The sequence below is a fragment of the Fulmarus glacialis genome, unplaced genomic scaffold, assembly GCF_000690835.1.
Source record: "Fulmarus glacialis isolate BGI_N327 unplaced genomic scaffold, ASM69083v1 scaffold8363, whole genome shotgun sequence".
Classification (NCBI taxonomy): domain Eukaryota; kingdom Metazoa; phylum Chordata; class Aves; order Procellariiformes; family Procellariidae; genus Fulmarus; species Fulmarus glacialis.
Genome location: NW_009204824.1, coordinates 17,144 through 29,400, shown reverse-complemented (window position 1 = coordinate 29,400; position 12,257 = coordinate 17,144). Strand labels below are relative to the sequence as shown.

The 12,257-nt window shown below is 52.8% G+C and overlaps 1 protein-coding gene across 1 annotated transcript; it reads left to right on the top strand.

Moving 5' to 3' along the window:
- Nucleotides 1-1,121: 1,121 nt before the first annotated feature.
- LOC104072221 (sodium channel protein type 4 subunit alpha-like) lies at nt 1,122-11,120 on the top strand (the record flags this gene model as incomplete). Its single annotated transcript, XM_009575135.1, has 10 exons — nt 1,122-1,251; nt 1,668-1,822; nt 3,057-3,230; nt 3,798-3,920; nt 4,178-4,456; nt 5,664-5,717; nt 7,190-7,325; nt 8,369-8,475; nt 9,204-9,474; nt 9,928-11,120. Coding segments are annotated over 10 exons (2,622 nt in total), but the record flags the coding sequence as incomplete, so codon positions are not given.
- Nucleotides 11,121-12,257: the final 1,137 nt, after the last annotated feature.

The following is a 12,257-nucleotide window of genomic DNA, read 5'->3' as shown; positions in this document are numbered from 1 at the left end:
CCCCTCCTACCCACCCCCCCCAGCCCCGGTGGAGGGTGGCCCCACGGCTCCTGCAGAGCCACCAGCCAACAGCTCGTGCCACCACTACTGCTGTGTCCTGCTCCTCAAGGCAATGCCCTGCGTGTCCCCAGCATGCAGTAGCCAGGCTGCAAGAGTCCCCCAAACCAACGTCTTCTCCTGCCAATGTGGCAGTGGCCCCTGAAGCTGCAGGCAATGACGGTGCCTCCAATTACCCCAGGGGCTCTTCCCTGGCTTTTTGGAGGATGGAGCAGCTACTTTATTCATTACTGAAAGCACGAGCAAACTTGGGGGAGGATTATCTCCTTCCCGTGCGAGCCAACGCCATCCTGCATTGGAGATGCCCATCCAAGACCATCTGCTCCCAGGTAGGACAGGCAGGTCTGAGGATCTTCTCTTTCCTCAAGTGCTGCAGAAGGTCTTCTTGGAAAGGCAAAAAAAAGAAATGGAGGAAAAAAATCCCAGGGGCTTGCCAAGGTTTTCTCTCGTTATCAGCCCCTCCGGGCCTTGCTGAGTGGTATCTGGGAAGGCAGCCAAGCTGAGCTGTGGCGCGGGATGGAGCCGGCGAGACATATTTGGGATGCAGGTTTTGAACTTGGGTGAACCTCAGCTTAAAAGCCCTTCGGCACAAGCCGAGCCAGCAGGACTTGAGAGAAGTGCCATGGTGGCCACCCAGGTTTCTGCAGGTATAATTGTACCAAAGGCAGAGCATTTTTTGGATGGGGGCATGCAGAGAAGGAGAAGGTGAGAAAATCAGCCTGAGAAGATGGTACAAAGTGGATGGGAGATGGACTTGCTGTGCTGGGAGGAAGGCTGGGATCAGGGGACCTTTTGCTCCTCTGTACCTGGATGAGAAGCAAAGCTTGTGCAAGCTCATGTACCAACGATCCTCCAAGGTTTGCAGCCCTGGACAATTCCACAGCTTCCATCTGGGCTGCATTTTCACAGAAAAGGGACTCAGAGCAGCCTCCCAGCAATGGGGTCCCACCAGCTGGCTCCCTCGGTAGGGGCAGGAGGAGCCAGAGGATGGCTGAAGGCAGCCGCAGCCCAAGAGCATCCCTTCTGCAGGGCAGCCCAGCCTGAATCCTCCTCTCCTTTTGCAGAATCCCCTCTCCAGCGACAATGCGTCCTCCCTGTGCAGCACCGTGGATTACAAGCCCCCGCCGCCGGTGGAGGAGGACGAGGCAGAAGCGGCTGAGGACAGCAACGAGCCCGAGGAGTGCTTCACGGAAGGTGAGGGACCAAGCAGGGCAGGGGACCCCGGGGAGAGGAAGAGGTGGGTACGGAGGGGCCATTGCCAACCAATTCTTGCAGCGTAACAACCCTCAGGCTCGCATAGCTCAGGCCAAACTCCAAATCCTCCTGTACCACCAAGGTGATGGTCCCCATGGGGCTCCCCTCTTGCGTGCACACCCTCAAACCCAGCAGGATCCTGGTTTATCTCAGGCCAAACTCCAAATCCTCCTGTACCACCAAGGTGATGGTCCCCATGGGGCTCCCCTCTTGCGTGCACACCCTCAAACCCAGCAGGATCCTGCTCCAGCCTCTACCTAGGAAGGTTTGAAAAGACAATAAAAGCACGAATAGTGTCTTATTGGTGGAAATGCCCTGGCCAGGAGGTAACCCACAGCTTTTTGTCCCATCCCCAGCCTGCGTGAAGAGGTTTCCCTGCCTCTATGTGGACATCACCAGCGACAGAGGGAAGGTATGGTGGAACATCCGGAAAACCTGCTTCCGCATCGTGGAGCACGACTGGTTCGAGACCTTCATCGTCTTCATGATCCTCCTCAGCAGCGGGGCGCTGGTAGGTCCCACCTTTCGCCCTGTCCCATTTGCTCTGCAGCAGCTCCCCAGCTTGGTGGGAGCCCAGGAACATGTGCAGGGCCCAGGCAGCAGCACCGGAGGCTCTGGGCATCCCCTGGTTGTCTCCTGTGCAAAGTGACACAGCTGTGGGCAGATGTTTGATTTGAAAACCCCATTTGGCTCCGGTCTGCCCAATGTACAACCTTGCAAGGGGATCTAAATGTCCTCCCCTTGCCCTCCGAGAGCCCTGCATCGGTACAGTCACCCCTGTACAACCCTCCCCAGCACCCATCACGGGCTGTGCTCCGTGGGCTCAAGGGGATGCAACCACCTACAGCCTCCCCTCCTGCTCTTAATGTCAACCATGAACTATCTGCACCATCTATTTAGCTTTATGTGGATGGTTCCTCGTTTCACTGCCTCCGTAACTGCTGTCGGGAGGTGCTTTACAGATAATTCATGGTTATTATTTTGCTATTCAGCACTGCCAGCCGCTGACTGGTGCACCCTCCCAGAACCTGGGCATCCATTTAAATCAACTTCATTAAAAAGCTGTGTGTCAGCCTGTTGGTCCTCTCTGAGTATTTGGGCTGGATGTAGCTCAGCTGCACCTGTAAATATACAGAGCTGATGGGGAGACCAACTTCTCTGCAAGTTTGGAGGTAAAGAGAGAGGGAAGGAGGATAGGGGACCGAACTGGTTTTCAGACATACTTTATGTGTCCACATCACGCTCTGAATTGCAGTTTGGGGATGTCTGAGGTTGTAGCTAGTGCTGAAATCGAAAGCTGTGCTAAAACAGCTGCGCAACACCTGGTCACCATGCCCGTACCTCTGGTTGCTTATGTTTTACGCGCCATGCGGACAATAGCAGTAACCCGAACTCCTAAGAGCATTTTCAAAACTACCAAGGCATCCAAAGGTGCAGGTTGGTGTCCTGGCTTTTGACTTGTGCTCAGACCGGTGGGAATTTGATGCAGGTGGACATTTGCTTCAGTGAAGTTTTGCTTCAGGACAAACACCGCTCTACACAGCCAACAAGAACTTGCAAATAAGAGTTGGACCCCATGTTGGCCAGGTGCATCAGTAAATGCCACCCGTAGTTAGGCTCTCAACTTTTCAAGCTGCCCAAGCCCTAGGAAAGCAGGGACGATGCAGGCATGGCTGTGACTGCACTGAGCCGTGCAGCGGGTCTAATGGAAGAATGACTGTCATGTAGCTCTACGCCTCTTCCAGGCTTTTGAGGACATCTACATTGAACAACGAAGGGTGATACGCACCATCCTGGAGTACGCCGACAAGGTCTTCTCCTATGTCTTCGTCATTGAGATGTTGCTCAAGTGGGTGGCCTATGGTTTCAAGGTGTATTTCACCAACGCGTGGTGCTGGCTGGATTTTCTCATCGTCGACGTAAGTGTTTGATGAGCACCTCTAGAGCCATAGTTAGCCAAGGAATTTGGGAGCATTAGGGGATTGTAGCAGGCTGTTGGAAATGAACCCATATTATATTTTAAAGGACAATGAGGTGGCTGTGGAATGAGGGCTTAGACCATTGCTTAAAATAACGGTCCTTCACAGGAAGGGCCACTTCTTTCCCTGGTTGCAGAAACCCTTTCGAACCCTTTCTGTCTTACGCTCAAGCCAAGAACAAGCCCATGCTGTTCTACCAGACCCCAGTAGAGATGTGAAGGGACATAGGGTCTCCCAAATGCTCCGTGACACAGCAGGCCATTCCACCTGTGCATTCCCCGTCACCTCCACCCTCATACCCAAGAGGCAGGGACATCCTCCAGGTGGCTGGTCACCAGGGACCCAAGGACTCGATGCCAGCCCCTGTGTCCCAAGACAAGACGATGACCACTGGCCTGAGGGAATGCTGGGGAGAGAGGGATGGGCAGGAGCTGCAGGGACGTGGCTCAGTTCCTCTCCATCGTTTCCATCTGAGATGCTGCTAATCCCTTGGGCTGCTCCTTCCAGGTTTCCATTATCAGCCTGACAGCGAACTGGCTGGGATACTCCGAGCTGGGAGCCATCAAGTCCCTGCGGACGCTGAGGGCTCTGAGACCACTGCGTGCCCTCTCCAGATTTGAAGGCATGAGGGTAGGTGCCTCCCCCTTGTGCTGCTCACTTTGACACGGCCGTGCAAGCAGCACCGCTCAGCAGTCACCTACATCAGGGACCCATCCCAGTTGGTTTTTAGGGGCCTCCAGGTTGATGGGATTGATGCTAAGGTACCAGTTTGAGCCCACTTGGTGCTGCTGAGGAGGGTAAGGCTGGGGCACAGGGACATGAAGGTCCACATCGTTGCTAGCCTGGTTCCCTAGCCAGGTCCTCCAAGGTCTTTTTTCCCCTTGCAGGTGGTGGTGAACGCCTTGCTGGGCGCCATCCCCTCCATCATGAACGTCCTGCTGGTCTGCCTCATCTTCTGGCTGATATTCAGCATTATGGGGGTGAACCTCTTTGCGGGGAAGTACTACCAATGCGTCAACACCACCTCGGGGGACCGCTTCGACATCAGCGTGGTGAACAACAAGAGCGACTGCATGGCCCTCCTCTACACTAACGAGGTCAGATGGGTCAACGTCAAGGTCAACTTCGACAACGTGGGCCTGGGATACCTCTCCTTGCTGCAGGTGGTATGTAACGAAAGCAGCTGCCATCCCTCCAAGACGTGCACTGCCGTAGCAGGGCAGCGTGAATAGCATTAGGGCTGAAGCGAGATGCTGCCCTGATGCCCAGGTGGGGCCTCTTGGCTGCTTCTTAGCTCCAAAATTGGTATTTAACACAAAAAACCCTGCAGAGCCAAGGAGGAAAGGGACAGGGTAGAAGATGGGAGGGGAAGGTAAGTGTCACCAGGGATCTGCTGCAGATGAGTGTAGGTAGCACCAAGCCTGGAGCTACGAGAAGTCCTCTGCACAGCATGGGATGCAGGACCAAGGAGGGGAGGCACTCTCTTTTCCCCTCACCTATTTGAAAAGTTCGGTCTGCTGTAGTTGTAGGCTGCAAAAGTTTTGCATGGGGAAGATGACGATTGGAAAAAGAGTGCGTGTCCCCGCTGCAGGGCAGTGGGCCAACGCAGCCGTGCTTCCACTGAACCCACGGCAGCTGAGCCAGGCAAGCAGAAGAGGAACTGCTCACCACAATTTTAATAAAAATATAGATGTGGGCTCCGTTATTGGGTGGGCTGGGGTTACTCCCATCAGATCCAGGGGAACTGGCGGTTGCAGAATTGGAGCATAACCCAAATTGATTAACCAGCTTTAAATTCAGCTTCCTCTTCAGGTTTGTTGTTCCATCAGCTTCAGGAAACAAGATGTTCAGGCTTTTTGTTTAACAAATCAGCAGCAAAAGCCTGTAAAAGGTGCAGTGTACCCCCCCTACCCCACCAGGATCGGGATCCTAGCAGATAGCAGAGGCAGCGATACAGAAGTCAGGGCTACAGAGGTGGCACAGGTTGGGAGTGGGAGGAGCAGCCAGCCCCGGCACAGCTCTGCCATTGGGAAAATGCACTTTGTTCTGGGGGCAAAAGAGTAAATTGCTTCTTTTCCCAGCTTGGTTTGCAGCAGTGTTTTGGGAATTCCCTGGTAACCTCAGCCACAGAACAGAGCACGTGTGTGCACACGTGTGTGCACGTGCAAATCTCAGTATTTCTGCATCAGGGCATTTTTCTTGTGGATTCAACTCATGGTCCCGCTCCTGCCATTCCCATGAAGAAGCTGTAACTCTGGCATGCTCAGAGCTAAACCCCCAAACTAAACCCCAAACATGCACCCATCGCCCTCCCCTTCCTCCCCAGCCCCAAACAGCTCCCAGCGAATCTGTTCTTCTCCACTGTCCCTGCAGGCGACCTTCAAAGGCTGGATGGACATCATGTACGCCGCTGTGGACTCGCGCGAGGTGAGGGGATGAGCAGGGATGTCTCACAACCGGCACCAAGCATCGCTCATCCCACCGGGTCGGTTCCCCCTGGCAGTCTGGGAGCAGAGTCCTGGGAGCGAGGTGCAGCTCAGCGCGATCTGGGGCTGGAGCCTTTGGCCGCAGCATTGGGCTCTGCCCATTGGTGGTGGGGGGCTGCCTGCATCCCACCCATGGCTCCAGCTAAGACGTGGGCTAAAGAGTGGAGAAACCTCCAAAACATCCCCCCTGCTGAGGTGCACGGCCTCAAAAAGGGCAGCCAGTGGTGCCCCTGTGCCACCCATGTCGTTGTCACCTGCATCCCAGCTGCAGCATGGCCCCCACACCGGGCTCCCACCCCACCTGGGCTACAGCTGGGGTCAAGCCCGCTCCTCTCAGCTTCAGCTTCACGGTCCGAAATCCCCACTCTGCCTCCACAGCTCCACACCGGAGGGCTCGTCCTTCACCCTGCTGTGAGACGATGCCCTCCATGTACCCTTCCATCTGGGAGAACTTACCCCATCCTGGAGAAAGTGTCTGGCTTGCCTTGAGCAATAAATGGGTTATTAAAACAGAGCAGCCAGCATTTAACCTTTGGGTTAAATGGGTTATTAAAAAAAAAAAAAAAAGTGTTTTGAAGAGTTTCATGCAGAGGCTGTTTCTACTGTGATCCATCCCAAAAAGTGTCCCCACGCCAGCCCACGTGTGTACACGCTGCCACGAGCTGACGCAGCAGGAGGGACTTCCTACCTTTCTCCAAGTGAGCAAACTTGCCCGCGCCCCGCTGGGGGGTCACCCCCGCACACCCACGGGCCTGAACGTATGGTTTTCGTTGCCTTTTTTTAGCATCAGAAACAGCCGCTCTTCTCACCCCGGCTGCAGCTGCCGGCGCTCAGCGGGGGAGAGGCTTCCAGCTCCCTCTGAAAATGGCTTGGGCTTCTGCCTCCCCGAACACCCGGGGCAAAGCTGGTTTGGGAGCAAATCCGCTCTCTTCTGCCAAGAGCTTCCCTTGAAATGGGGGAAGCAGGTTGTGACACCTTGGGATGTCTCCAGTCAAATATAGAGCAGATGTCCCTTGGGATGAGGAGTGTTTTCCGAGGTTGCCAGGCTGTGCCACCCCCGCCTGCTGGCATGGCACAAATTAAACCACTTTTCCTTTTCCCTCTTGGACCTTGGAAAGCTGACTATCGGGAAGAAACTCAACATCGCTCATTGATATCGCTGCACCTGGGCATCCTTTCCTATTCCCTAGCCCACGCGGTGGGATCGGGGGTCAGCACATCCTTGTCCCCCAGCTGGTGTCACAAAGATGTCCCTTCGCGTGGCTGCTCCCACTCAACCCACACAGCATCTGCCAGAAGTTTTGGAGCAGCCACTCCACGGCTCTGTCCGGATACAGTGACCCCTCGTCCGGGGGCTTGGGGACATGCTTTCTGGAGAGGGTTAGTCTCACGTTTCCCTTCTCTCCTGGTCAGATTGAAGAACAGCCGGTGTATGAGATCAACCTCTACATGTACATCTACTTTGTCATCTTCATCATCTTTGGCGCCTTCTTCACCCTGAACCTTTTCATCGGCGTCATCATCGACAACTTCAACCAGCAGAAGAAAAAGATAAGTATTTTCTGGGTCCTGCAGCCACTGCTGCCTCCTGGGGCGCTGGTCCAGGACAGAGGGGACCAGCACGGTCATGGGTGAGGGGACCAGGGCCACCAGGGCTTGGATGGACCCCGGGGCTCTTATCCATTAGTGGCTTCCTGCAGAGTGAACAAAGAGAGCTGGACAAACGGCACACAGGGCTTTGCGTCCTGGCCATAGCATTTACGGAGGACTTCACTTAGGGATGCAGAGGGAGGTGACAAGGGAGGCTGTGTTTTCTCTTGCCTGTGCCATGGCTGTACGCTTGTGCCGTCACTTTTATTTTCTTTTCCTACCCCGTGACCCTTTCTCATCATTTTTCCATGCATCAAGGAAACTTCTGCTTTCAAGCAAGTAGCACTGGGCTGCCGGAGGGGGGAACAGGCGGAGGGTGGGTAACACAGAGCACGTTGTTTGTGCCGAGCGAGGTTTGAAGCACACCGAGATGCTGCCTGGCTCCCAGCAGGATCCAGCCGGCAAGGAGGGGGTGAGCCCCGGCAGGGCATGGGGTGCCCCGCTCGCTGCAGCGAGCTGGGAGGCAGCATCTCACCTCCGCAGGAGGAAACCGCAGCGTTGGGGGGAGCACCCATGGGTGCTGTGAACTGGGGGAAGCAGAAAAGGGCAAGCAGGGAGGAAGCGGGTTACACTGAGTCAGTGCAGCAGGCGATGCCTGGGAGGAGCTTGGCTGGGGATGCTTGGTAGGAAGGAGCATGGATGGAGATGCTCGGTAGGAAGGAGCATGGATAGAGGTGCTTGGGAGGGCATGGGTGGGAAGGAGCATGGATGGAGATGCTTGGTAGGAAGGAGCATGGATGGAGATGCTTGGTAGGAAGGAGCATGGATGGAGATGCTTGGTAGGAACGAGCATGGATAGAGATGTTTGGTAGGAAGGAGCATGGATGGAGATGCTTGGTAGGAAGGAGCGTGGATGGAGATGCTTGGTAGGAAGGAGCGTGGATGGAGATGCTTGGTAGGAAGAGGCGAGTTCCCACGACTAACAGTGGTGATTCCCTTTATAATTTGGAGGCAAAGACATCTTCATGACGGAGGAGCAGAAGAAATACTATAACGCCATGAAGAAGCTCGGTTCCAAGAAACCCCAGAAGCCCATCCCCAGGCCTTCGGTATGTTGGGTTAATCGCCCTGGAGTGCAGCAGGGAGGGAGCACTTCAAGCCACCAACTGTCCCAAAGTGAATGACAAGGGTCTAGGGAAGACCATTTGCCAGGGCAAGGAGCCAAATCCTGGCTCCCCATTGCTACTCTTCAGACAGGACCTTGCTAAGAGCTGGGGCTTCAGAAGAGGTTCACATCAGGCAACCTCCTTTGGATCTACTCTTCAGCCCTGGGTCCACTGGCAAGGGCAAAGGGAGGGGGTCCTTTTTGCAGGGATTAGGGTTTTCTCCTAGCTTAGCTCCCAGCTCTTCTCTTGAAGGGAGTTAGTCAGGGAAAGCTCAGTTTTCAACACTCCTAGAAGGGACATGGCCAATACACATGCAGTTGTAACTTGGGTCTGGTTTTGATAGCCCACCTCAAGCGAGGCCTTTTCCCATGTGTTTATTTTTGCTCTGATGCATTAGCTGTGGATATAATTAGAAAGCAACTGTACCCTGTGCCCACACCTTCTGGCCATGGTATTACCAGGTGGGTTTCATCCTGCAGGGTGCTGGGTATCCTCCTTCCATAGCTTTTGGGGCCATCAGACCTGTATACTGGCCACAAACCTGAGGTTTCCTGCACTCTTTTAAATACAGTTCCTTCTTTTTCTGTTGTGTTGTTGTTTTGTGTGTGTCTGTCCTGTGTTCCCACCTCACTTCTGGTTCTCCATCATCACCCACATGGCCCTTATGGCAGAACAAGTTTCAAGGGATGGTGTTTGACTTTGTGACCAAGCAAGTGTTTGACATAACCATCATGATCCTGATTTGTCTTAACATGGTGACCATGATGGTTGAAACAGATGATCAAAGCGAACTCAAAACATCTGTCCTCTACAAGATCAACCTGGTCTTCATTGTGATCTTCACCGGAGAGTGTGTGCTCAAAATGTTCGCCTTGCGCTACTACTACTTTACTATCGGCTGGAACATCTTTGACTTTGTGGTGGTCATCCTCTCCATCTTAGGTGAGTCCTACTGGTTCCTCAGAGGTCCCACTGAATAACAAAGGGTGGAAATGGTCTGGCCCATTCAGAGCCAGTAATTTATCACTGGCCACCCCCTTAAACCGACCCTTTGAGCAGGGCCAGGTCAACAGGACAAGACAGATGGGAGGCCACCAGGCAGGGTGAGGGGCTGGGATTCTGTCCCATTCCTCCTTGGTGTTGGGTTTCCCTTGGCTCCATGTTGCATGGCTGCGCTGCAGAGCAGCCAGCATTTAACCTTTGGGTCTGTGCTCAGACATATTTTGGAATACATTCCCTTTGCCACCAGCAGAGCAGAGCGCTGTGTGCCATTGAGGGTGGCCTCATTTGCCTCTATCTCCCCAACCCTAGCAGATGAAGTGGAGTAGCTCCACCTCGCCTCCCTGCATTGGCTGTAGAGCATGGCAAACTCACCTCTTTTTCATGCCTTCACAGGTATCGTCCTCTCGGACATCATAGAGAAGTACTTCGTATCACCCACCCTCTTCAGGGTCATCAGGCTGGCAAGGATTGGCCGTGTCCTCCGGCTGATCCGAGGGGCAAAAGGCATCCGGACTCTCCTGTTTGCTCTGATGATGTCCCTGCCTGCCCTGTTCAACATCGGCCTCCTGCTTTTCCTCGTCATGTTCATCTACTCCATCTTCGGGATGTCCAACTTCGCCTATGTAAAGAAGGAGGCAGGGATCGATGACATCTTCAACTTCGAAACTTTTGGGAACAGCATGATCTGCCTCTTCCAGATCACCACTTCGGCTGGATGGGATGGCCTTCTCAGCCCAATCCTGAACAGCGGCCCCCCCGACTGCGACCCCAACCTGGATAACCCTGGCAGTTCGGTAAAAGGGGACTGTGGCAATCCATCCATCGGCATCTTCTTCTTCTGCAGCTACATCATCATTTCCTTTCTCATCGTGGTGAACATGTACATTGCCATCATCCTGGAGAACTTCAACGTGGCCACGGAGGAGAGCAGCGAACCCCTCTGCGAAGACGATTTTGAAATGTTTTATGAAACTTGGGAGAAGTTTGACCCGGACGCCACCCAGTTCATTGCATACAGCACCTTGTCTGACTTTGTAGACACCTTACAGGAGCCACTCAAAATTCCCAAGCCAAACAAGATCAAGCTAATCACCATGGATCTACCAATGGTTGCTGGTGACAAAATCCACTGCCTGGATATCCTCTTTGCCCTGACTAAGGAAGTGCTGGGAGACTCGGGAGAGATGGATGCCTTGAAGGCCACCATGGAGGAGAAGTTCATGGCTGCAAACCCCTCAAAGGTTTCCTATGAACCCATCACCACCACTCTGAAAAGGAAACATGAGGAAGTCTGTGCTACAAAAATCCAGAGGGCTTTCCGGAGGTACCTCCTGAAGCGCTCGGTGAAGCAGGCATCCTACATGTACAGGCAGAGTAAGGACGAGGATGCCCTGAGAGAGGACGCACCTGAGAAGGAAGGTCTGATCGCTACCAAAATGCACGAGATGTATGGGAACAGTGGGACAGATGTGGAGACAGCCCCTGCCTTTGGTCTTGCACCCGTTCCCAGCTCAGAGACTCGAGATGCTCCTGGCGAAGCAAAAGCATGGGATAAGGAACGCGTTGTGAAAGAGTCGCTGGTATAACAGAAAGAGGCTTCCATCTCTCGCTCAGCCTGAAGAGACTTCATTTGTACCTCCTTTTCAAGAGCTCTTCCGTATACAGATCAATAGATCTCAGATATTGAGCTAATTTCAGATATTTGAAGTAGACACCTTAACTTTCGAAGCAGGATCTCTTACTGATCCTGGTTTTTACAGCTCACTGCACTTGCAAAGAGTTTAATATTTTTCTTATGAGAATTAAATGTGAAATCTATTGTTGGTGAAAGAGAAACATTTTAGTTTTGAAATGATGTCATCATGGCAACGATGTTTTTCAGACATTAACAAATGAGTATGGCTGTCCTTTTACTTAAAGTAATTATTTATTAATGTTATTTCACAATTAAGAGATTTTCTTGTATATTATTCTTCCAGAGTGCAGCCAAGTAGCCAGTGAAAGATGAGCCAAGTGAAATAATATTAAGAATAATTACAGAAAAGAGAAGGTTTTGTGAACAAAAATCTCCAATGTCTTAAAGTAGCACCTTTCTTTTGAATATTCGAATAAGCTTTACGGATTATTTTTTTGTTATATACAGAGAAAGTGCAATTATGTCTTAAAGATTTGTTTGCATAGCCAAAACAAAGCATCTGCAGATATGTTCTCAGGGTTAAATATCAGGTTTTAAAGGTCTCTGAATATGCATTGAAATCATAAATCATTCAGGTCTCTACGGTACGAATGTAAACAGTATTTATAGTCATGCTGCTTCTCTGTTTTCCCGTTTCATCCAGATTTTGTGGCAGGAAAGCAATGGACAAAGGTAGGGTTTGGAAAACCTCCTCCAAAAATCCCCAGTCCCTGTAACAAAACCCTCTAGGGTTTCTTCAAGCCCCATAGCAGGAGGAAATGTCCCGCTGGAGCGCTCTTAGCGTTAATTAACGAGTCGCATCCCCGGGGATCGGAGCAGGTGTTTGAACGGTCCTTGCAATGAGCTGCTTCAACGGGGTCCCTTAAATCCCATCGGCCTTAATGCAACGAATGCTCCCACCGGGGTGTAAATCCCAAAATACTCGGGCAGAGCATCCTTCCCTCGGCTGGGGCTCTGGAGAGGACCCGGTGGCACGTGCTGGGGTCTCTGCAGAGCCTGATGGGGCCAAGCGGGTCCTCACCAGGAA